The sequence below is a fragment of the Cucurbita moschata genome, unplaced genomic scaffold (assembly GCF_002738365.1).
Source record: "Cucurbita moschata cultivar Rifu unplaced genomic scaffold, Cmos_1.0 Cmo_Scf00040, whole genome shotgun sequence".
Classification (NCBI taxonomy): domain Eukaryota; kingdom Viridiplantae; phylum Streptophyta; class Magnoliopsida; order Cucurbitales; family Cucurbitaceae; genus Cucurbita; species Cucurbita moschata.
Genome location: NW_019268556.1, coordinates 185,967 through 211,938, shown reverse-complemented (window position 1 = coordinate 211,938; position 25,972 = coordinate 185,967). Strand labels below are relative to the sequence as shown.

Below are 25,972 nucleotides of genomic sequence, written 5' to 3'. Positions count from 1 at the left end.
ATTCAAAATAAGAAGCCAATATTTTAACTTTTAAAATAGAATATTCATTGATATACTTCATAAGAAACTCCCTCACACTAAAATAAAATAAAATTTAATATATTTACTTAATTTTTTTAATAAAAATTTTAATATTTGAATATCTATTACCAATTTGAACATAACGGAGCAGTTTCAAGATGATTTAATCTATTGGGTATGTTATTAATTAATTAGTTAATTTATTTTTTTACGATAAAAAAAAGGTAATTATTTAATTATAAAAATACCTAAAAATTACCAGGAAAGTAATTATATCGCTTACATCAAACCTCTTTTATTAACCAAGAGGATATTATGCAAATAAGGATTTTTTTACATATTTTCTTTATCAAAATTTTTTTTTTTTTTTAATTTTTTTTTAGTGAATATAAAATTTTGTCAATCTACAATATTTATATATCTACCTTACAATAATTTAATTTTACCTAAAAGTGGGAAACACTTACATTTCTCATTATTCTCTCATATCCCACAATCTGTTTGTGAAAATGCGTCTATGAAGAACCCAAAGCACTTGCCCGGATCCCAAACACCCACCCATATGAGCTCTCGCAATTCCGGCAACACTCGCCGCCGCCGCCGCTGTTCTCCGATCCCAATTGCCAGCATATGCACACCGACCCGAACGACCTTCTATCTCTCAATCTCGACTCCGCCGAGCTCCCCGGAGACCCCCTTGTTGCCTCCGCCTGAAATGGCTGCAACCCAATCGAGAGCTCCAAATTCAACTCTGTCTTCACATGGGCTTCCGCCGTGGATGCTGCCGTAGGCAGCGGCGGCTCCATCTCCGTTGTCGTGCCGCTGCCTTCTTCGTCTACTTCCGATGACTGCACGTTGATTGTTGCTGGCTTGGGAATTGGAAGCTCTGCTGTTGGAACAGAGGAGGAGGAAGATGATGAATTGTTGGGATTCCGGTAAGGCAAACGGGTGGAGACGGCGGTGGGTTCGTTGAGAGGGCGGTGGGTTTGTGGATCAATGCCACGGCTAATGAGTTTCCTCTTGATGTGAGTGTTCCAATAGTTTTTGATTTCATTGTCTGTTCTTCCCGGTAAGCGACCCGCAATCACCGACCATCTAAATTACCAAAATTCGAAACAAAAAAAATCCAAATCAGAATTACATCAAACAAATCTTTAGGAATCACGAATCTCCACAATGACACGATGTGGTTCATTTTGAGCTGTATTACTTATTTAAAACTCAAGATCATTCCCAACAATTCTCAATTCTCAACAATTTCAATAACAAAAGAACGAAAAATTATGGAAAATTACTGACTTGTTTCCGAGAAGGCTATGAAGTTTGATGATGAGTTCGTCTTCATCTTGAGTGAAATTGCCTCGTTTGAGATCAGGGCGAAGATAATTGATCCATCGAAGCCTGCAACTTTTTCCACATCGAAGCAACCCTGAAACCCAAATCGAATTAGTGAATGAATGGGGACGAGAGAAAAGGGTATATGATGATGATGATGATGATGGTACCAGCAGCCTTAGGGAGGGTACGCCAACAGCCCTCACCGTGGAGGCGGATGTAGTCGATGAGGCGTTGATCTTCGTCTTTGGTCCACGCGCCTTTGTTCGTGTGGGCTTTCTCGCAGCACGGGGATCGTCCCATCGCGAACCCGAAAGAGGAAGAGGAAGAAGAAGAGGAAGAGGGAGTTTGAGTAAGAAGGAAAGGGATATATATTTGGAAGAAGGGAAAGGGCAAAGGGAAGTTATATGTGGCTGTGTGTAACCACTAACCACTTGTCTTTCAATCTATCTTACCAACTTGGTCAAATCCCACAACACTCTCTCTCTCTCTCTTTCTCTTCTTTCATAAAGTGTCCGACTTTTTTGCCTCTCTTTCTCTCTCTTGTTTTTATGGCAATAAAAACCTAAACTTTAACAATCATTAGCTTCCTCGAACCAACCATCGATGAGTTTAAAAGTTTGAATCTTTCGAACGGGTTTGAAATTGTGTTTCGAAAGAAAAAGATGGGTTGTATTTGTATCCATTACGGATGAGAATATATGTGTAACAGTCTAAGTCCACTACTAGTAGATATTGTCTGTTTTAGTCTATTATGTATCGCTAGTAACCTAAAGCGTGTGTTAGGGAGAGGTTTTCATATCTTTATAAGGAATGTCGAGCGTCTTTGTTGGCACACGGCTCGATGTTTAGCTCTAATATCATTTGTAACAACTCAAACCCACCATTAGAAGATATTGTCTGCTTTGGTCTGTTATGTATTGCCATCAGAGCCTAATGATTTTAAAGCGCGTCTATTAGGGAGAGGTTTCAACACCTTCGTAAGGAATGCCCATCATCCGGTGTTTGGCTTTAATACCATTTGTAACAATCCAAGCCCACCGCTAGCAAATAGTATCTACTTTGGCTTGTCATGTATTGTTGTTAACCTCATGGTTTTAAAATGCATATGTTAGGGAGAAGTTTTCATGCAAGGCATGCTCAGCGTCCTCGCTGGCATATCGCTCGATGCTTGTCTCTAATACCATTTGTGGCGACCTAAACCCAAACCCACCGTTAGTAGATATTGTCCGCTTTAGCCCGTTACGTATCGTCGTCAGCCTCACGAATTTAGAACACGTCTGTTAGGGAGAGGTTTCCACACCTTTACAAGAAATATTCAGTGTTCTCACTGGCACACTGTTTTAGCCTTCTCGCTGACCGCTACCGTCAAATCGCATTTCATCTCGCTGAACGTTCAGTGTTCTGTAGTTCCAAATCGCATTATCTTTCATAACGACCCTGACCGCTACCGTTAGGATAAGTCGGGTCATTACATGTACCCTCTAGGTCTAACTATAGGTTAGTGCACGTTTACGCTGTCAAAAGACAATAGAAAGAAAGGAATGTATATCATATCATGGCGTACGTGTTTATACAAAATATATTATGGAAGCATCTTGTGCTTGTAACATACAACATACATAAGGTCCAAATCATGGTACATGGTTATGACGCACATCATACTTCCATACTTTTCGTGACATAACATTCCTATGAGACATAAGATGAATATGGTATTCGAGCATACATGGATTGACATTACTGGAAGTACATGCATCACAGAATGTTCATAAACATCACATCATACAAGTAATAACACGTAGATAAGCCACAAAATACGTGTTATTCATATCACATTAAGTTTATCCAACCTATCTGAAAGACGTTCCAACAATAAGATCATTTGTAGCCCTAAGCCGAAGTCACTAACTTTCTACGTTGATGTTCATTGGATCCCACTCGTGGAGATCTGAGTATACCTATGGCGTTCAATGATATTATACTTAGAACATCTCTAAGGAATTAAATCACGTAACTCCCTCAATTAGTCCAAATTGGCTCCAGATATTTTATATTGACAAAATAGCGTCTTACCTCAAACGTCTTCAAAAGTACAAAAATGGCTCTAAAATGGTTGGAAGAGGTCCAAAATACCAAACAAGGTTGTTTAAGCCAAGTCGAGCTTAAGAAAGTTGCACAAGCCGAGTCAGGGCCACCAAGCTGAGGGGACAGTTGGGTGCGAGCCGCTTGCAAGTTGCGGTTAGGGGAAGTGACTAACGAATGTGGGTCGAGTCAAGGTGCAGGTCGATGTTTGAGGCTGCTGACGGATCGAGTTGAGGCACGGGTCGACATTTGAAGCTGTTGATGGATCGAGTCAAGGCACGAGTTGGGCGTCTGGTCGTCACTATGCAAGTTGGACTGCTGATGGAACTTAGCCGATGTTGCAGGTTCAATTTCAAGCTTAAGACTCGGATAATTATGCTACCAAGGTTGAGGTTCAGAGCTCGGTTTAGTTTTTGAACTTAAGGCTTGGATCGGAGGCTAGTTCCTAACCTAAGGTTTCAAAACGTGTTTGCTACGAGGAAGTTTTCACAACTTATAAAGAGTGGGTGAGAGGGTATAGTTATATGGGAACTACAGAATATCTAGTAAATTCGAGAGAGCTGGGAGACGATGGTTAGATTTGGTCGACGCATTTTTCTTTTTAAAATTAGGATTACAATATCCAATATCCCAATTTCATTTTCACGGATATATCGATAAATATCAATATTAACATATATTTTTTGTAAATAAAAAATGTATAATCATTTAAATTAATAATTAAATTGATTTTACTTCCAAACATCATATTTTAATTGTTAAACTATGTTCATATTGGCCGTAAATTCATAAACTAAACACATATTTCACATTGTCTGACTATCATAGTCCCTAAGTTATATCATATTTTTAAATACTCCACACGGACATTTAGTTTATATATAGTAACCTCAAAATATCGTTAATAAACACCCTTTGACGTAAATTTAATTTTATAGATGTAATTAAGCAAATAATTAAACGGTTAAATTATAAATTTTTATGTTGATGTCTAATAAGTCTCTAAACTTTTGAAAGTATTTCATTTTTGTGTTGGAATAAGTTTTTAACATTTAAATATCTAAATTTGTCAAAACTTGACCTAAATTTTAAAGACTAAACGTGTAATTTAACTTTGGTCCGATACCGAACAGACCCACTAAGAACACTTTCTCTCATAATTTTCAATTTCTTAATAATTTAGAGGTCGTTTTCAAATAATAAAGAATGAATATAATTTCATATGATATGGAAAAAGCAAACTGTGCACGCTAAAAGAAAAGGGGAGAGATACTAGTTTGATTTGTTTTCTAAAGCGAATCCGCTCACCCGAGTGCTTGGAGGCTCAGAAAGTGGCCTTAGAAGCCGCTGTTGGTAATATCGACCAAGTCAGTCATAACTTCTTTGATCATGTCGGAATGAGGAAGAAAAGAAAACGGATGGCATCGTCGTATGCTCGACATTTGTTACCCAGTTTGAATGAACAACATTTAATTTGTAAATATTTGAACAGTATGAGATTATTGTTCCTCCCATTAACATTTATAAATTTTGAAGTTTTGCAAAATTTATTGTATGCTTACAACATCTTCCTTCCAAGTTCAACAACTTGTGGTACCAACAACATGAATCAAATTAAATTCTTGATATCAATTTTTAATAGCTTGGATACTCAATTTGGTTCATGATATGGAGGACTAATTCCACTAATAACTTGAAGATAATCTTAAAAGAAGAAATGAATGAAAGTTAATCAAAGAGTTTCATAAATGATAGAAAGAATTGGTCAAAACAATGAAATGGGAATTCGAATTTGAAATCGAAAAGGAATGAAAACGTTTCTTGAAAAACAGCAATGTGTTGGTGTTTAATGAGCACTCGAGCTTGGATTGCCTAATTTCGCCTTTCCAACTACTGTTGTTAAAGGTCAGATTTTCACTAGAGTTATTTCGTTAAAATTGAAAATGGGGAGCTCCAGCAAGGTAACAGCCTCAAACTCAAACAAAGAACAAGAGAGGAGAACGAGAGCATGCGTTGGTGTTTAGTGAGCACTCAGGCTCGGATGGCCCCATTTCGCCTTACCAACTGCTATTGCTAAAGGCCAAATTTTCACTCAAGCTATTTTTTTAAAATTGAAAACAGTAAGCTCCCGCATAGTAACAAATTCAAACTCAAACAAAGAACAAGAGAGGAGAACGAGAGCATGCGTTGGTGTTTAGTGAGCACTCGGGCTAGGATGGCCCCATTTCGTTTTACCAACTGCTATTGCTAAAGGTCAAATTTTCACTCAAGCTATTTCTTTAAAATTGAAAACGGTAAGCTCCCGCATGGTAACGACTTCAAACTCAAACAAAGAATAGGAGAGAAGAACAAGAGTATGCGTTGGTGTTTAGTGAGCACTCGGGCTAAGATGGCCCCATTTCGCCTTACCAACTGCTATTGTTAAAGGTCAGATTTTCATTCGAGCTATTCAAAATTGACAACGGAGAGCTCCCGCAAGGTAATGACTTCAAACTCAAACAAAGAACAGGAGAGGAGAACGAGAGATGTGAAATTACATAAAGGGTAGGGAATGAAAAGTGATTCAAAAGGTTTAGAGTTTGAATAAGGAAAATGAAGGCAAAAACAAAGAAGAAAAACACCCAAAAGTGACACAAACTGCCAGAAGAAGGATCAATCAGAACACAATTTGAAAAAGCATTAGAGAAGACACATGAAAGCAACAAGGTAGCTAGTAATCTTATCTCCACTTGTTTATTTATACTATAAATTTTAGGCTTTGGAGAGCTCTGTTTGGTTGCTTTTCCACTTCAAACTCTTTCTTTCTTGTGGCTCACAAACTTTCAAACACATTCAAACAAACAATCATACAAATTCCCCCCAAAACCCTTCACCAAATGTATTAACCTTACCTGAAGGTTCAAACTTAGAACCTCTATGATGCCAGTATGACCAAGAACTTAGAACAAAAAATGAATTCATTAGAGTTATGACACTCAATTACCTTCAAATCTAATATCACATCTGTTATTTGATTCATAGAACAAGAATCTAAATTAATCTCTATACACTGAACTCAACAAATGTAGGAGTTTGGACTTGAGCCTCTCTATATAACAGTCCAACCACCGCTAGCAGATATTGTCTTTTTTGGGTTTTCCCTTTTGAAATTCCGCTCAAGGTTTTTAGAACGTGTCTGCTAGGGAGAGGTTTCCACACCCTTATAAAAGGTATTTCGTTCTCCTCTCCAACCGATGCGGGATCTCACAATCCACCTCCCTTTAGGGCCCAGTGTCCACGTCGGCACTCGTTCATTTCTCCAATCGATATGAGACCCCACCAAATCTACCCCCTTCGGAGCCCAGCGTCATTGCTGGCACATCGCCTCATGTCCATCCTCCTTCGGGGCTCGGCCTCCTCACTAGCACATCGCCCGGTGTCTGGCTCTAATACCATCTGTAACAGCCCAGGCGTACCGTTAACAGATATTGTCCTTTTTGGGCTTTCCCTTTCGGGCTTCCGTTCAAGATTTTTAAAACGTGTTTACTAGGGAGAGGTTTCCACACCCGGGTATTTCGTTCTTCTCTCCAACTGATGTGGGATCTCATAATCCACCTCCCTTTAGGGCCCAATGTCCTCGCTGGCACTCGTTCATTTCTCCAATTGATGTGGGACCCACTAGATCCACCCCCCTTCAAGGCCCAGCGTCCTTGCTGACACATCGCCATATGTCCACCCCCTTCGAAGCTTAGCCTCTTCGCTGACACATCGCCCGATGTCTGCCTCTGATACCATTTGTAATGGCCCAGGCCCACCACTAGCAAATATTGTCCTCTTTGAGCTTTCCCTTTTCTGGATTCCGTTCAAGGTTTTTAAAACGTGTCTACTAGGGAGAGGTTTCCACACCCTTATAAAGGGTATTTCGTTCTCCTCTCCAACCGATGTGAGATCTCACAATCCACCCCCCTTCAGGGCCCAACGTCCTCACTGGCACTCGTTCATTTCTCCAATCAATATGGGACCCCACCAGATCCACCCCCTTTCGGAGCCCAACGTCCTTACTGGAACATTGTCTGATGTCTGGCTCTGATACCATTTGTAACAGCCCAAGCCCACCGCTAGCAGATATTGTCCTCTTTGGACTTTTCCTTTCGGGATTCCGCTCAAGGTTTTTAAAACATGTCTATAGGGAGAGGTTTCCACACCCTATAATAAAGGGTATTTCGTTCTCCTCTCCAACCGATGTGGGATCTCACACTCCACGTTCTAACTAAAGTATAAATTTCGTGGAATATTCGTAACACTTGTCAGGGGCTTACATTTTTGTGAGCCATAAGGAAAGGAGAACAACCTAGTTTTTTAAATTTTAGAGACATGTGGGAGACCATTTGCATGAAAGAGCACCAATAATTGCTAATTTGACTCGTGTGATGACTTGTAAAGCTTGTGATCTGTGGTTCTTGCCAAACTCACAAGAAAAAGGAAAGAATAAAAAGAAAACAGAGTCATCAGCATGTGTTATGCTTTATTGGTCGTTGAGCATGTGGGTTGAGCTAAGATACAGCTAAGACAACAAAATGGTTGCACATAGAGAACCTGCTACTACGAGGGACAGAAGCATTGTGGATGAGTAAAAAGAACAATATCTTCAAATCATTTGACAGCAGAATGTTATGTTTTTTTTGCATATACAATGAATGTTTGTGTCAGTGAACCAATTCCAGCAGCTAAAATGACCCCACAAAATCACAGCCTACAAAACTATCCTCTTCACTTACATCAAAGAATATTTATGCGTTCCAATTGCATAATAATACAATGCAAAAATTATAGGTATAAGTAAATTGTGTACCTTTGGAGACCAAAAAAAATCTGTCTGTATGTCCAAAAGATTACCCGTTGTTCTTCGTCTTTGGTACTTTGCACATGCAATCTGGCATGGGAAATGTGTACAACGATCCGCTCGACTTTTTCATTTCCATTCCCTTTAGATCGTTGTGGCGAAGCATGTCTTGCATTTGTTGCGCGAAGTTTTTCCATCTATATGTGCGTTTGTTACCAAATATTAACAGAAACATGTCAATATAATCAGCAAGATAGTTCATGAACTAACAAATCAAAACTATGGTGAACATTTTTGGGTAAAGATGCAGCACAATGTTAGTTCTTATTTCAGAAAAAACAAACGAGCTGACCTAACATAACCCGATAATGTGGTACGGGAGGTAAATAAGTGTTGGGAATCACGACTCTCCACAATGGTATGATATTGTCCACTTTGAGCATAAGTTCTCATGGCTTTGCTTTGGGCTTCCCCCAAAAGGCCTCATACCAATGGAGATAGTATTCCTTGCTTATAAAACCATGATCTTCCACTAAATTAACCAACGTGGTACTCACTCCCAATAATTCTCAATCCTCAACAATCCTCCCCTCGAACAAAGTACACTATAAGCCTCCCCTGAGGCTTATGGAGCTCTCGAATAGCCTCCCCTTGATCGAGGCTCGACTCCTTTCTCTGGAGCCCTCGAACAAAGTACACCCTTTGTTCGACACTTTAGTCACTTTTGACTACACCTTCGAGGCTCACAATTCTTTGTTCGATATTTGAGGATTCTATTGACATGGCTAAGTTTAGGGCATGATTCTGATACCATGTTAGAAATCACGACTCTCCACAATGGTATGATATTGTCCACTTTGAGCATAAGCTCTCATGGCTTTGGGGCTTCCCCCAAAAGGCCTCATACCAATGGAGATAGTATTCCTCATTTATAAACCCATGATCATTCCCTAAATTAGCCAACGTGGGACTCACTCTCAATAATCCTCAACAATTCTCCCCTTGAACAAAATACACTATAAGCCTCTCCTGAGGCTTATGGAGCTCTCAAATAGCCACCCCTTAATCGAGGCTCGACTCCTTTCTCTGGAGCCCTCGAACAAAGTACACCCTTTGTTCGACAATCTAGTCACTTTTGACTACACCTTCGAGGCTCACAATTCTTTGTTCGATATTTGAGGATTCTATTGACATGGCTAAGTTTAGAGCATGGCTCTGATACCATGTTAGAAATCACGACTCTCCACAATGGTATGATATTGTCCACTTTGAGCATAAACTCTCATAGCTTTGCTTTGGGCTTCTCCAAAGGCCTCATACCATTGGAGATCGTATTCCTCACTTATAAACCCATGATCTTCCAATAAATTAACCAAGGTGGGACTCAACAATAAGTTTAAGTTATCCAAAATGCAGATATTGAGAGTACAGAACTTAATTGAACCAAATGAAAGCCAAAATATATAAGTGTGTAAGGCTTCTGCATACCGTATGTTAGGATCATCAAAAGTTAATGCTAGTTTCCTCTTATCTGGTTTGACTGTCTTTGCATGTCCGGCATAAATATAGCGCCTATGACCCATCAAAAAGTGGGGGAAATTTCCACCCTGAGTTGTGACAAAGACTTCACTATGAAGACATACTGTGTAATCAAGAGCAGCCAATCTGGAAGAGTGGCCCTGTATCACAGACCGGGTTTGAGCTAAACGATCAACTCGTTTAAACAATAAACCTTAGAATAATTTGACGAAATACCTTGAAGGGAGCAAGTTCTTCCTTAGTAGCTATAGTATCTTTCGTTTCTAAACGTGGAAACATCTGCCTAAGTGGAGCCATATACTTTTCTGCTTTATAAATCTTTCCTGCTGCAACATATATGACAGTTGTATTATCAAAACCCATTCCTCTAAGCATCATTCCGACCTACAATATCATATAAAGGTGAGTTATGAATCAGCAGATTGTAAACACAGGTTTTAGTGATATGGAAGCATTATACATATTGGCTCTGCATAAACTCTCTTGCAGGACCGAAAGTTTTGATTGCGATCGATGAAAATCCGGACGTTATTAAGAAATAACAATGACCGAAGGCAGACAAAGCCAACAATAATACGAAATCTTAATGTGATGTCCCACATCGGTTGGAGAAGAGAATGAAATACCCTTTATAAGATATTAGCCCAAATCCACCGCTAGCCGATATTGTCCTTTTTGGGCTTTCCTTTTCGGGCTTCCCCTCAAGGCTGTAAAACGTGTCTGCTAGGGGAAGGTTTCCACACCCTTATAAAGGGTGTTTTGTTCTCCTCCCCAACCAATGTGAGACATCACAATCCACCCCCCTTCGGAGTCCAGCGTCCTTACTGGCACACCGCCTCGTGTCTACCCCCTTCGGGGAACAGCAAGAAGGCTGACACATCATCCGGTGTCTGGCTCTAATACCATTTGTAACGGCCCAGATCCACCGCTAGCAGATATTGTCCTCTCAGGGCTTTCCCTTTCAGGCTTCTCCTCAAGGCTTTAAAACGCATCTGCTAGGGAAGGTTTCCACACCCTTATAAAGGGTGTTTTGTTCTCCTCCCCAACCAATGTGGGACATCACAAATAATAGGACCTTTGGAAAGGGATGGAGAGGAACCCTAGTAAAGTTTGGTCCTTTGTTGTGTTCTTTCACTACGAGTGTTAACGACAAAGACTTTTTAATTATCCTCAGGTTTGGCTTTTTTTCGAGATACCCTCATTTGTTCTTAATGAAAGTTCGATTTATTATTAATCTTTGGAACTATGTTCCATTGTCATCGATAACTTTTTTAAAGAACCAGTGATCAATGTGTTCATTATGTGTACTTTAAGTGATAGGTTCATTCTTCATAGGTGTATGTACAATATACACATTTCATCCTATAGAACAGATGCTTGATTAAGATGATGAAGTCCAGGTATACCTCAAGTGGGGTTAAAGGACATTTGCCATCCACCCTATTAGCACCAGGCCTTATGACTCTCCCTCTTCTTCTGAATTTTCCTCTCCAGCTCCGTTCTCTAGCCAGATCCATCTCGTGCTTCTCGTCATCACCGCCATCGTATTCACAGCACGAAAATGCAACCATATCCTTTCATAAGCACAGTATTTAGATTTAGGCATAAACTACATTTGACAAGCAATTTAGTATTCATGAACTAAAAGAAAAGAAATAAACCATGACTAATACCTCTTCGAAACGAAGATGCACAGAAACATATTTTCCTCCACTCTGAGAGCTTTTTTTTATCATTCGACCAACCATGAGGTCGGCCAGCGTTCTTATAGATTCTGCAAACCTCAAAGCTTCAAAATTGGCTAAGCATCGAAGTGCTTGAACATCTGGAGGAACTCCATGAGCCAACCGATTGGAGAACGGGGCGATCCTCACAGCCCTACACCACAGAATGAGAAGTGATTATTGTCACCATTTCTCAAATCAAAATCGTATCTTAAGACAAGGAAAACATGCCTCAATTGCAAAAGCTTCGGAAGGACTTTATGCAAATAGTACATTGGGCTTGACCATGCTTTCACTCTCAAGTTCACTATACTGCTTATATTGTTATCATACTGCTGCAGTACATCAGTTGGGAGCTCTCTCACAATATTAACATGCTTGCTTAGTGCTTGTATGAAAAACTCTTCATCGAAAATATCACCAAATTTGCTGTCACAAGTAGGAAAGGAAGGAAACTGCATGAATGGTTTCTGTTCTTCTGAGATTTAAACAAAAAAAAAATTGCATTTACTTCTGCCATTTTGACATAGAGTTAGTTATCAATGGCAGCTCGGCACCGGTACCAGGAGCAAACTCAATGCCCTGTGCCCAATGGGATGCCTCATTAAAGAAAGCTTTCTAATAATATGGTTTTATCAATTGGCTGGACATGGAATTTGATGTAAAAATAATCTTCAGCTAACATAATCCCCATGTTTTGACATAAAGGACACATTTTGCAGAGAAAATATTAAAATAATAAAATTCTCAGACAAGATTGGGAATAAATACATCAAAGAACCAAGATACAAATTAATAAGATCAATATATCATGTTTGAAAAATAAGTGTAATTAACAAGGTTATACTTTATTCGACCTGTCCCTATGATCTCCATGTCCTAAATTTTAGAAAATGTCAAGTTCTTACGTCAATGCTTCTTAGACTAAACTCATTTACGTGTACACTTACCTCATCAAAAAGTTACATGTACACGTATTTCACTTACTACTGACTATAACCGTTTATACTGTACAATTCTTTTCTTGATATCTGTATAACCTTTTCTTGAGGATTATTGAGAGTGAGTCCCACATTGACTAATTTAGGGAATGATCATTGGTTTATAAGTGAGGAGTACTATCTCCATTGCTATGAGGCCTATTGGGGAAGCCCAAAGCAAAGCCATGAGAGCTTATGCTCAAAGTGGACAATATCATACTATTGTGGAGAGTCATGATTCCTAACATGGTATCAGAACCATGCCCTAAACTTAGCCATGTCAATAGAATCCTCAAATATCGAACAAAGAGTTGTAAGCCTCGAAGGTGTAGTCAAAAGTGACTAAAGTGTCGAACGAAGGGTGTACTTTGTTCGAGGGCTCCAAAGAAAGGAGTGGAACCTCGATTAAGGGGAGGCTACTCGAGAGCTCCATAAGCTTCAGGGAGGCTTATAGTGTACTTTGTTCGAGGGGAGGATTGTTGAGGATTATTGGGAGTGAGTCCCACATTGACTAATTTAGGGAATGATCATGGGTTTATAAGTGAGGAATACTGTCTCCATTAGTATGAGGCCTTTTAGGGGAACCCAAAGCAAAGCCATGAGAGCTTATGCTCAAAGAGTCGTGATTCCTAACAAAAAGGTGAATTACAAAAATGAGAATGGAAGAAAGTGGCAATGAATTATTCCCCAGAGATGAGTTAAAAGCAGCAATCACAATGTTTCTTCTGTAATACAAGAAAATCATAGTGCTTTGTTGCCTATGAAAGAAGAATCAGATTGCTTTTCTTTTAAAAATATATACAGAAGAAAGTAATCGATGTTAACTGCACTGATATGGATTTCTGGGAATAAATGAAAACATAAACAAGAAAAAGAAGGAAAACGGTAATAACTGGATGAACAAGAGTGATCATGCTCCAGTAATGAATTGAAGAGGGATACAGGTAAAGTCATAGATAATATTTTCAATTCATAATTTCCTAACCAAGGGAACCAATTTAAAGAACAATCAAGCACAGAGATAGAATTATACTGATATTTTAACCAAAAAAAAAAAGAAAACAAATTTTCCTTCGGTTAATGAAATCGATAAACTTATAAATTAAGTAATGGAAAGTCGATTTTAACCTTGAATCTCGCCAAACACTATTCAAATGAAACATTGGAATGACAAGAGAAGCATTCAGTAGTCCAGCCACTGCAACTGCATCACATATCTGTGTGTTGAATGGTTGGAGTTAGCAAATGAGTTATTAAGAACCAAAAATATATAATTTGATTAGATATTCTGCTGGTGGCAATAGCAATCTATATCCCTCATCTCTTTCCCGGCCCACCGCTCTATGAACATAAAGGACAATCAACATGTCCATGGGAGTCGACGTTGAGAGTGACTGCTATCATTCATAATCACTGAGAATTACAATTTAAGTGATGAAATTAATTGCAAAAAAAATGAAACAGGTTTCTTCCTACTTTTGAATCTGCATTTCAATAATTATATTCAGACTTCACCCCTATTGAAATACTATACCGCTTGTGATGTCCCACATTGGTTGGGGAGGAGAACAAAACACCCTTTATAAGGGTGTGGAAACCTTCCCCTAGTAGACGCGTTTTAAAACCTCGAGGGGAAGCCCAAAAGGGAAACCCCAAAGAGGACAATATCTGCTAGCGGTGGATCTGGGTCGTTACACAAATCAGATCTTAACATTTTAGTATAACTGTCATGATAATTGGACATTTGGACTATGATCAAGACAAATCAGATCTTAACATAAGGATCAGAATTAGTTAGTATGGTCAGAGTGTGTGAGGCAAGAAACCTTGGGATTACGAACTTGGCTAGTAACAGCATTGCCAATTCAAATCATTCTCCTTATAATTACGTATGGACCATAACATTAAGATATCTTATCACAAAAAATTTGAATTGTTACTGTGGTAAAGGTGTGAGAGGCGCTTTCACATCTTCTTAACCCGAAATGGCAAATGGCTGGGGGGATCTGCGGGGGGGTTATAAGTTAGTTCATCTATTTTCTTGCTTGCAGCACCCTCTTTTTCTAGGATCAGCTACTTTCCAGGTTATTTTTAATACAAATAGTTTTGTAATCATCCCTTTTAATTTTGATGACCAATTGGGAGTCTTTTTTACAACCCTTTTTGTAACGGCCTAGATCCACCGCTAGCAGGTCCTCTTTGGGCTTTTCCTTTCGGGCTTCCCCTCAAGGCTTTAAAACGCGTCTACTAGGGGAAGGTCTTCACACCCTTATAAATGGTGGTTTGTTCTCCTCCCCAACCAATGTGGGACATCACAATCCACCCCCCTCAAGGCCCAACATCCTCGCTAGCACTCTTTCCTTCCTCCAATCGATGTGGGACCGCCCCCAAATCCACCCCCTTTGGGGCCCAGTGTCCTTACTAGCACATTGCCTCGTGTCTACCCCCTTTCAGGGAACAGCGAGAAGGCTGACACATCGTCTGGTGTCTGGCTCTGATAACATTTGTAACGGTCCAGATCCACCGCTAGCAAATATTGTCCTCTTTGGGCTTTCCCTTTTGGGCTTCCCCTCAAGGCTTTAAAACATGTCGGCTAGGGGAAGGTTTCCACACCCTTATAAATGGTGATTTGTTCTCCTCCCAACCAATGTGGGACATCACACTTTCAGCACTCGTATATTCTCTTTTAGACTTTCCAGCTTTTCAGTTTTGCATTTTCTTACCCAAAAAGGGAAAAGGGTGATTATCATTAAAAAAAAAAAGACCAAACGAAAAAGGAAGAATATACACCACCCTTTGATAGTCCGATTGCAACAGATCAACTATCTTCCTATTGACAAACTGTTGACAGCATAACATACCAGAACTACAGGTAACCGATAGACAGTTAAAGAACATATCAATTTTCAAGTCAAGAAATCGTGAATCTGAATGATCTTAGAACTTCGCGAAATGGGAGAATATAAAACGTGTCCATGCAGTCAACATGTGAGCAATAAAAGAACTAATAAACTGGTAAAATAGTGAGCACTATATCACATCCACTCTTGAATCTACACTTCATGGTACCATCATTTTTTTTCCCTTCATAGACTTAGCACAACGACAATACATAAATGCTTTATTCTTGATCATGAACTAAAACTCACCGACAACCTTTGCTGATTTAACCCGCCATTTGCTTCAATGATAAGAAAACCGTTCGAGTTTGGCAATGCTGCAAATCATTAAAGGAAAAGAAATGTGAAATTAATTAATAAATAGGTAACTACAAGAAGGGGAGATGGAGATTGTTTGGATGTTGAATTCAGAGAAAAGATCAACTAAGAAACTAATATAAATGTATTTGGGAACTGTTTTTTAAAAGTTTTCTTGTGGCCTGCTTTTAAGAAAAGCATAAGTTGATATTTTTTCCAAATCACATGTTATCAACTTATGAACTTATAGTAACCTCAACATCATCCAATCAGTTACTCAAAACAAACTGTTGTTCAGCCCTCCTTACGAGCTCGGGGGAGAAATTCATAAGCATAAATATAGGAAGTGATGATAAAAATCTGTGAATATTATTGCTGAAAAATGCAAAAGGTATGCTATTTGATGATAGTTCATATATAATTAAAGCTGACAAACTCAGAGGAATGGAAGACAAGGTTGCTCTTAATATCTGTATGTCTTACTGTGTTTTCTGAAGCTTGTGGTGTACTAAAATGCAATAGTTCTCTGAGACTAGAAGTGTGAAGCAAAAAAAAAAGGTGAGGGTTTTCCTTTGCGTTGAATAGAAATATAAAACTGAAGCCCACATTGGTTGGGGAGAACAGGAGAACAGAATACCCTTTATAAGGGAGTGGAAACCTTCCCCTAGCAGAAGCGTTTTAAAGCCTTGAGGGGAAGCCCGAAAGAGAAAGCTCAAAGAGGACAATATCTGCTAGCGGTGGATCTGGCTTGTTACAAATGGTATCAGAGCCAGACACCGAACGATGTGCCAGCCTTCTCGCTGTTCCCCGAAGGGAAGTAGTCACGAGGCGGTGTGCCAGTAAGAACGCTGGGCCCCAAAGAGGGGTGGATTTGGTGGGGGTCCCACATCAAATTGGAGAAAGGAACAAGTGCCAGCGAGGACGTTGGCCCTGAAGGGGGGTGGATTGTGATGTCTCACATTGGTCGGGGAGGAGAACAAAACACCCTTTATAAGGGAGTGGAAACCTTCCCCTAGCAGACGCGTTTTAAAGCCTTGAGGGGAATCCCGTAAGGGTAAGCCCAAAGAGGACAATATCTGCTAGCGGTGGATCTGGGTCGTTACAATAGCATTGTAAATAATAGGAAAATATATATAATTTTTTTTAATGATTAAAAGATTCAAGAGATCGAAAGCTCTTGGACCTCATTGTTTGACAAGCTTTTCTCTTGAGCATGACTAAACATGCATTTTAAAACACCAACATCTTACATGGCCACTTATCTACTTGGTCTTGTTCTTTTGGATTGGAAGCCCTTTTTATAGTTTCGTTTTGTGAGCTTGTTTTTAGCATGCCCTTGTACATTCTTTCATTTTTCTCAATGAGAACTTGGTTTCTTACTACAAATACAATATCAGAGTTCATATCTAGCTACATGCATCATGAATATCTTAGATGTAAGCTTTTCCGTTAAGCACGCCTTTTTGTTAAAATGAATTCATGCATAAATGGAAAGTACTTCAGCACCGCACACAAATTGTGCGAGTAATTACAACTTTCAAAAATCGAATTAGACAGCATGCACTACAAGCAATAAAATTTGACCTACATGAACTGCGTGTATCACATTATATTACACGAAAAAAATAACACGAGAAACATTGAGAAGTGAGTTTCACGAATAAGGCTGAATTGAACTAAGTAACTTTAGAAAACGGTACTAAACTTAGTACAACAGAATAAGAAGTGTCAAACCTGTCAAAGTGCTTCTATTGATACATGGTTTCCAAACATGGTGCACTCTCGAGTTCCATGCAGTTGACAACTGCAAAACCACCAATCAATGTTCATTTGGTCAACCTCTATAGAAATTCTAAACAGAAAATCTCGACGAAAAGACAAATTCATAGAAAAGAACGGCAATCTCCAAAGGACCGTCGATAACTTGAGGGCTAGGATAATGAGATTAAATTGGTCTGAAGTTATAACATAGGAGATTTCACATCAGAGTAGAAGCAAAACCTATAGACTGAAAAAATTTCCATATGACTAAAATGAAAACTAGAACATAATGAATTTTAGCTGAGTGTTTAGAGAACTCAAGCATTCTCCAAGAAATATTTGGTCCCTTATTCAATTTCGTGTTTCTTTGTTTGTGGCCTAAGAAGCACGGACAAAGACATATGATATAGACATGACAGGTGACGTCAAATTTTAAAAATAGGACTTCCTTCAAATATCATTGAGAACCTATCTCAATTTATCAATCTTGCAGCTGGTCGGGATTTTTCGTAGTGTTTAGTAGCCATGGCGGGAGTGGGAGCAACCCCTAGCTAGGTCTTCATGGATGCCTCTTTCAAAGTTTTATACTTTGGGCAGTGGTTTTAGAAGTTGTTCCACCCTTTCGATAAACATGATTTTCAGCTTCAAGGGACCTTTGGTTTTGTGGTTGTGTTTATGGGATAATCTTGGTTGTTTGCTTTTCCCATGGAGGCTGGATGCTATGATCATCAATGTTTTGTTTGGGCTGGCTATTGTAATTTTTGGGGATTTTTACTTCTTTGTTTTGGTTGCTTGATTACCATATGCAGCCGTGTCTTTCGAAATCTTACTCACAAATAGCTTCAACTTGGGAAATTCACTTTTGCCTTCACATCTATATCCTTCATGCAGACAGCCTTCTTGAAACCATGAACCTCTTACTATGTAACGGCCTAAATCCACCGCTAGTAGATATTGTCCTCTTTGAGCTTTCCCTTTCGGTCTTCCCCTCAAGGCTTTAAAACGCGTCTGCTAGGGGAAGGTTTCCACACCCTTATAAAGGGTGTTTTGTTCTCCTCCCCAACCAATGTGGACATCACATACTACTACTAAACTATTTACTTAAATGAGAAACTCTTGAAAAATATTTACTTTTCAGCAGCTAAAAATTGACGAAAGCCTACTTCCTGACAGTGTGGTAGAGAAAACTTCATTACACCATCAACTAAAGTCGGTAGGATACCAGAAGGCTTAAAGTTGAGTTTCGGACTTCCTATCAAAAGACGATTGCTATACGTTTACAGATGTATTCCATAGCCTGTAATACTAGAGATGAAGAGTCGGATACCAGAAACAAAAGGGCAAGGAGGTTGAGATCCCAAACAAATGGAAAATGCATCAGAAAAAACAATGATTTCGTTGACAGTGAACATAAGAAAAGAATCCGAACTTCCGAAATAACAATGTAGAATGTTGGATGAAAGTCCCACGTCGGCTAATTTAGAGAATGATCATGGGTTTATAATCAAATAATACTATCTCCGCTGGTATAAGGCCTTTTGGGGAAGCCCAAAGGAAAGCCATGAGAGCTTATGCTCAAAGTGAACAATATCATACCATTATGGAGAGTCGTGTTCAACTAACTTGGTATCAGAGTCGTGTTCAACTAACTTGGTATCAGAGTCATGCCCTAAACTTAGTCATGTCAATAGCATCCTCAAACGTCGAACAAAGTATTGTGAGCCTCGAAGGCATAGTCAAAAAAATGACTAAGTCTCCAAAAGAAAAAGGAGTTGAGCCTTGATTAAGGGGAGGCGTACTTTGTTCGAGGGGAGGTGTTGGATGAAAGTCCCACATCGGCTAATTTAGGGAATGATCATGGATTTATAATCAAAGAATACTATCTCCATTGGTATGATGCCTTTTGGGAAAGCCCAAAGCAAAGCCATGAGAGCTTATGCTCAAAGTGGACAATATCATACCATTGTGGAGAGTTGTGTTCATCTAACATGGTACCAAAGCCATGCCCTAAATTTAGCTATGGTAATAGCATCCTCAAATGTCGAACAAAGTATTGTGAGCCTCAAAGGCATAGTCAAAAAATGACTAAGACTCCAAAAGAAAAGGAGTCGAGCCTCCCGCCTCGAAAGCATAGTAAAAAATGACTAAGACTCCAAAAGAAAAAGGAGTCGAACCTTGATTAAGGGGAGGCTTACTTTGTTCGAGGGGAGGTATTAGATAAAAGTCCCACCGTTTATAATCAAGGAATGCTATCTCCATTGGTACGAGGCCCAAAGCAAAGCCATGAGAGATTATGCTCAAAGTGGACAATATCATACCATTATGGAGAGTCGTGTTCATCCAACACTCATTTCATAACTTCTCATACAAACAAGACAATTTGAAACTAGAAAGTGCATTTTCAGTCAACTTTAAAACCATCATTCCCACAACAAAATCAGGTGAAAAAGAGTAGAAACATAAGAGAAGGCACAAAATACCGCATGTGTGGAGCTATTTCGTGTCTCAGCTTCCATGAACGGCCAGAGTTTCTCAAAAACCTGAGGACTCCTATACACAGACCCCGACGGAGGGCGTTTATTAACTGAAACCACCCTGGTTTTGAGATTGGAAATGGAAACGTCGAAATTCACAGACCCCATATACAATAACATCATCGAAATATACAACAAAGGAGCAAACAGAAGTAGCCCTTTCCTTCTGAACACCGCCGACAAAATCAGAAAAACCAATTTCTCCATAATGCTGCTGCTGCTGCTGCTCTGCTTCGGGTCACGAACACTAAAACCAACGCTACCTCTACCACTATCACTGCCACTCAGACTCCTTAGTTGCCGATACCGAGGCGATGACGGTGGCGACGGCGAGAGACTGGAACGCGAAGTGCTCAAGCGGCTATAGCCATGCATTGCGGAAATAGGCGGTGCTAGGGATTACACAAACCTCTTAATTCTGGAAGAAACAAAAGATCTGAGGAAATTGCCGCTTACTCGCCTCATGGAATCGAATCTTCATCATAGTTTTTGGTTTCCCCGTCTCAATTTAGCGGTTCGAGTGCCTGAATTTGCAATTGGGATAGGATGGGTATTGGATTCCGTGAGAAATGAAGGGTTGGAGATGAAGATTCAGAGATTTGGGGCGTAGAATGGCGCAATGGGTATCCTATAATGGGAAGAAACAGGGGACAGGATTCATAAATGGGAGTGGAAAGAGCAGGACGTTCATACAGAGAGCTGGGGATTGTTGGGACTGTTAACAGTTAAATGCAAAGACGATGAGATGCCTTTTCCGTATTTTGTTGAAGAAAAACTTTTTTGAATTAAAATTCAAACATTTTTTTTTTTATTGGAAATATTTTCAATTACAATATTTGAAAATGGGTTGAAAAAATTAATATATAAAGTTGGTGTCTCTACTTTGTCCAATGCAATCATTTAGCCCACATTATGAAATTGATTGATTGGATTAAGCTATTATTATTTTGTGATCGTGACCGGAAAGGTTTCCTTCTCGATTTGATGATTCACGGTTTGATATTTTTTTAGTCGTTAAATGAACACGACTCTTCACAATGGTATAATATTAGGTTTCATTCTCAATTTGTTGATTCACGATTTGACATTTTTTTAGTTGGGTCGGTTAAATGAACACAACTCTCCACAATGGTATGATATTATCTACAAAAGGGTAAGTTTAGGGCATGGCTCTGATACACGACTTTCTATAATGGTATGATATTATTTACAAAAGGCCAAGTTTAGGGCATGACTATGATACACGACTCTCCACAATGGTATGATATTATCCACAGAAGGGTAAATTTAGGGCATGGCTCTGATACACGACTTTTCACAATAGTATGATATTATCCACAAAAGCGCGGCCTAGCTAATCTCTTCCACAATTTATCCACAAAACTTTCAAGTTGGGTTGGGTTGGGTTGTGAGCTTTCTTCCGGTCGTTACAAACTCAACCAATCCCAAAATTTTAGGTTGATCCATAAAATTTTCGCAATCCAACTCTCATATATATATATATATATATATATAATTGCATTTTTTTTAATTTACTATGTTTAATAGATGATATATATTTTAACTAGTTAAGTAATGCTGAAGTTGGTCAATAATTTTTATGATATACGTGTACCCAATAATAGGTTGTATATATATATTAGGAAACAACTTTTTAGGTATAGTATGAAAGAAACCAACCCTAACAAAGGAGGGGCGAGTAACAGACAAAGACACGTTAAAGAACCTACAAGCATGCTAATCATTGAGTATGTTTATACTCATTCTTGCTATTTTTACTTTTCAGATGGTAATGAAGCTGCGTGACTATGACAATGGTGAACTCGAGCTCTGAGACTTTAAAGGTGTATGGATAAATCTGGGTATAGTTTAAATCACGTGGTATATAGTTGACTTTTTATGATAACATTTTATAATATGTTGACTTTTGCTTTTGACGTACATTTTTGTTGATTTGGATTTTAAAATTTTATATTTATATGGCAGTCTGTTGCTCAATCATCTTAGAAGGAAGGTGGGTACATACCTGCCAAATATGTCGAACAATTTTAAGTTTGTTTTATAAAGTATGTCATTTAAATTAAAATTCCATTATGAGTTAAAAGCGATACAAGAGATACTCATTCCTTTTCAATAAATTTTTATATTAGGAAAATTTAATTGGGCATTTTTTTTTAATAGAATTTAAATATTTTCCTAATAGTATTATGTTTCCATTCAAAATTGTTATATTTGAAAAAAAAATTAGTTAGGTCATATTTAATTTATACTTTCCATATATTTTAATAGAAATGTTATATTTATAAATTAATTGAAATTTTGAATTAGGTATTTATTGGAAACTGAATTTTTTCTAATTAGTTTATATTTTTCTTTGTAATTGAATATAAATGGAAAATTAAATTAAGAATCTAATAAATCAAAAAATATATGAGCTAAAATAATATTTTAACCATGATGTTCGGGAAGAATATGATTCTAACTTATCAAATCTACTAATTCAATCATAATAGTCATTCGATAGTCTACTCATTATCATTTCAATAGTCGATAGTTCAATCTCTCTTCCTTCAATAAATTAGAAGAGTAGGCTACGTTGTGGTGCTCGTGACTTGTGAGAAATGAAAATGGGTCTTTGTTTTATTTATTTTTTTTTTTTCCTCAACCATGATAAGGTTTATTGGCAGTTTGAAATAAATTGTTAAGCTAGTGTTACTTTCTGATGGAGAAAAAAGTAGTTCAAAAAGTGGAAATTCAACCTTTTGAGTTGTAGCCCGTGATCAATATAAATATATATATATATATATATATATTTCATAAAAAGGATAAATATAAACAAACAAAAAATAAAAAAAGAAGCAAAAATCAAAAGACCAAGCAACACAAATCTAAGAAAAAGAAACCAAAAGATTCAAACAAAACCAAGAGCAAACCACATGATCACCGAAAGGTACGAAGAGTATCGATGAAACAAGTTCCATTTAATATTTGCTAAAACCATTCCGTCTAAAATGGTGGTGAAAATTCTCAATTTATAATCATTTACAAAATCAAATAAATTACTGAAAAAATAGAGAGAGCAAACATCAATATTTGCCTATATTAAAATAGTAAAATAATACTTATGGTAAACTATAATAGAAAGCTAAATATCATATAAGATATTTGCCTATAATAAAAAGTCAAATATAATACATACGAAAACCATAATAGAAGGTTAAATATCCACCTATGGTAAACCTATGTAAACTGTAATGGAAGACTAAATATTTGCCTATGGTAAACTTATGTAAACCATAATGGAAGGCTAAATATCTACCTATAGTAAACCGTAATGGAAGGTTAAATATCCACTTATGGTAACCTGTAATGGAAGGCTAAATATCATATGAGATATTAAACCGTAATGGAAGGTTAAATATCCACTTATGGTAACCTGTAATGGAAGGCTAAATATCATATGAGATATTTGCCTATAACAAATGGTCGAATATGATATCTATGATAAACCATAATGGAATGCTAAATATCCACCTATAGTAAACCGTCATGGAAGGTTAAATATTCACTTATGGTAAACTGTAAATGGAAGGCTAAATATCCTTAATCATACACGATATTTACCTATAATAAATGATCAAATATGATACATATGATAAATCATGATTCAAAGCTAAATATCCTCGATAGATGTCTCTCACAGATCAGATCACTTAGAAAGGAAAAACAAACCAAACTCCACAGCCCTGTAAAAATATCACTGTTCTTTGATTCACTGTGTATAATTCGAGGGCTTTATGCACTAATAAGAGATGACAGCATCATTGTCTACTTTTCCCACTAATCTCTTCGCAAATGTTTGATTTGTAACAAAGTGCAGTAAATGTGCATTATAAGAATTTCATTAAAACCTATAGATGATACAAATTTCATACGAAGCAGAGTCCCGAATTTACAAGGTATGCACAGAGAGAACCCCAATTTCCTAAAGAAATGATACACCACTGGATCCCCTTATTAGATATGGAGTATTTGCAGGGCACAGACACAATGGGGGAAAGGTTAATGAGGCATACAACAGGATGTGTTCTAGGCATTAGCACTTACATTTTTACTGCTGTCAAACACTCTCTGCAGTTGAAAAGCTTCACCTTGATCCCCATTCAAGGACCTTCTTACCAAGCAGCAAGCAGTTAGTTGTCTGAGTAGCCGTTCGAGATATGAATGCAAGCAACCTTGTAAATCTTTCACATTGGGATTAGTTGCTAAGACCATGGCGTTCACTGCGTCGGCTAAAATTTCACGCTGTTTATCCTCGAGAAGATAACCAACAGGGGACTCTTGTGGTCGTTCATATGCCAGTAAAGCAACAGTGTCCTGGATAAAGGGAGTTCAGCCGATCTTATTAATCCATATGGAGAGAATAGCCAGAAATACATGCACTACAAATCTGTGTTGCAAACGGAAAACATCATTCCTAAACAAAGTTATTTTACACAACTCAGGTAGATAACTTCCCAAAACATCAATGATAAGGAGACCTAAAATTATTCCTAAATGTTTCTCTTCTTTTTCTAAGATGTAGAATGAAACAATTTCGTTGATAAATGTAATTAGGTTAGGTTACAAGTTTCGGTCCCTAAATTTACATGTTTGAGTCTAGTATATCCCTAAACTTTAAAAGTATCTATTACATCCCAAAACTTTCAATTTTCTGTCAAATAGATCCGCCCATTTTAACACTTTGGAGGATCTATTAACACTTTTATCCTAAAAAATATTTGCATAAACAAGCATGTAAACGACACTCAGGACATGAGGTATTGTGACTTGTATTAAATGATTCCACACTTCCTACATGGAAGAAAAAGCTCAGTACCTGAATAAGATCCTGAAACCCAGGCAGACCATAAAACTTTGCTAAATGATTCCTTCCAAACTTAACAGCTTCCTTTAGCGCTCCAACCTACGTATAATAACAGCAGGAAACTCAAACAATCCAGAGATTGGATTTTGATTGGAAAACGTGTGACATTTACGTATTTTTAGAACAAAGAAGTACCCTGACTAATTGAATGAATTTTTGACAATGAAGGAGCAAGGAAGTAGCTGATTTTTCATCCTGCAGGAAGCAAACTTGTTATCAAGACAATAAATAATATATCTTCGCAAGAAGATTGTACTAGACTTGATCAAACTAGGATACAAGGAATTGAAAAACTAGATAAAAAGAAACTAGGATACAAGGAATTGAAAAACTAGATAAAAAGAGTAAAGTCTTGGATATATATTTGGCAATATGGAAGAGAATTAAGAACAGAAAAAACAAGAAAAAACCATTATCAAGTGAATATAAATTAAAGATAAGACAAATCAATACATTAGAAGAAAATATAAAGTGTCACCTAAAAATCACACAAATCCATTATGGTAAACGTGGGGCAAATAACCACATCACGGTTGTTCAGAAGTTATACATTTTTCATACTGGTACATCATTTATTAACTGTAGCAATAGGACTCTTAGTTAAGAGATTTATTTCATGTGTCTGAAATAAAAATTAATCTTGGTATCACATAGCTACAATCCGAACTCTGAATTATTTTCTCTTTGTGCTGCACTAAGGACTCCTCCTTAGTCCGCTTACACTTGGAGAAATAAAGGGCACCTATAAAAGAACACAATTAAAAGCATTACACAAAGACACCCTAGTAAAGTGGAAACACCCGCAAATCTCCCACCTAAATCCAATATCAACTGCGGAAGTTTGTGTGCTTCCTCTATATTCTCACTCCCTAACTCAAGAACTTTTTAGGCAGAGGGAATTGATGCAGCATGGTCTAGCCTCTCGCACTTCGCTTTGGTCCTATGGCTCTCGCTCTCTGCCTCTAGTTTACTATGGAGGTTTTACTTTTTTTTTTTTTTTTTTTTTTTTTTTTTTTTTTTTTTTTTTTTTTTTTTTTTTTTTTTTTT

General features: G+C 37.9%; 3 protein-coding genes across 3 annotated transcripts in view; all 3 read right to left on the bottom strand.

Annotated features, from left to right (window-relative positions):
• Positions 1 to 403: 403 nt before the first annotated feature.
• Positions 404 to 1,740, bottom strand: LOC111432679 (transcription factor MYB8-like). Its single transcript, XM_023069602.1, has 3 exons — positions 1,527 to 1,740; positions 1,321 to 1,450; positions 404 to 1,116 (listed from the first exon to the last, which is right to left on the bottom strand). The coding sequence occupies exons 1-3, from the start codon at positions 1,657 to 1,659 to the stop codon at positions 537 to 539; spliced, it is 843 nt and encodes a 280-aa protein (XP_022925370.1). The 5' UTR covers positions 1,660 to 1,740; the 3' UTR covers positions 404 to 536.
• Positions 1,741 to 8,051: 6,311 nt separating this feature from the next.
• Positions 8,052 to 20,755, bottom strand: LOC111432709 (O-fucosyltransferase 9). The gene is made up of 10 exons (XM_023069641.1): positions 19,945 to 20,755; positions 17,438 to 17,507; positions 15,656 to 15,723; positions 13,635 to 13,723; positions 11,758 to 11,955; positions 11,476 to 11,680; positions 11,209 to 11,376; positions 10,019 to 10,186; positions 9,752 to 9,942; positions 8,052 to 8,460 (listed from the first exon to the last, which is right to left on the bottom strand). The coding sequence occupies exons 1-10, from the start codon at positions 20,371 to 20,373 to the stop codon at positions 8,313 to 8,315; spliced, it is 1,734 nt and encodes a 577-aa protein (XP_022925409.1). The 5' UTR covers positions 20,374 to 20,755; the 3' UTR covers positions 8,052 to 8,312.
• Positions 20,756 to 23,745: 2,990 nt separating this feature from the next.
• Positions 23,746 to 25,972, bottom strand: part of LOC111432712 (ran-binding protein M homolog) — a 12,478-nt gene continuing 10,251 nt past the window's right edge. Inside the window, exons 8-10 of the mRNA XM_023069646.1 lie at positions 25,061 to 25,120; positions 24,878 to 24,964; positions 23,746 to 24,375 (exon numbers count right to left, since the gene is read on the bottom strand). Coding sequence (XP_022925414.1) covers positions 24,088 to 24,375; positions 24,878 to 24,964; positions 25,061 to 25,120 — 435 coding nt within the window. The 3' untranslated portion in view covers positions 23,746 to 24,087. The remainder of the gene's footprint in view (positions 24,376 to 24,877; positions 24,965 to 25,060; positions 25,121 to 25,972) is intronic.

Excerpts from the sequence above, each read along its gene's own strand:
- LOC111432709 (XM_023069641.1), bottom strand. The coding sequence starts at position 20,373 with ATGCATGGCTATAGCCGCTTGAGCACTTCGCGTTCCAGTCTCTCGCCG. Across the intron at positions 9,943-10,018 it reads AAGAACTTGCTCCCTTCAAG|GGCCACTCTTCCAGATTGGC; the intron begins GTATTTCGTCAA and ends TCTGTGATACAG. Across the intron at positions 8,461-9,751 it reads TTTGATGATCCTAACATACG|ATGGAAAAACTTCGCGCAAC; the intron begins GTATGCAGAAGC and ends ACGCACATATAG.
- LOC111432679 (XM_023069602.1), bottom strand. The coding sequence starts at position 1,659 with ATGGGACGATCCCCGTGCTGCGAGAAAGCCCACACGAACAAAGGCGCG. Across the intron at positions 1,451-1,526 it reads TACCCTCCCTAAGGCTGCTG|GGTTGCTTCGATGTGGAAAA; the intron begins GTACCATCATCA and ends TTTGGGTTTCAG. Across the intron at positions 1,117-1,320 it reads CATAGCCTTCTCGGAAACAA|ATGGTCGGTGATTGCGGGTC; the intron begins GTCAGTAATTTT and ends TTGGTAATTTAG.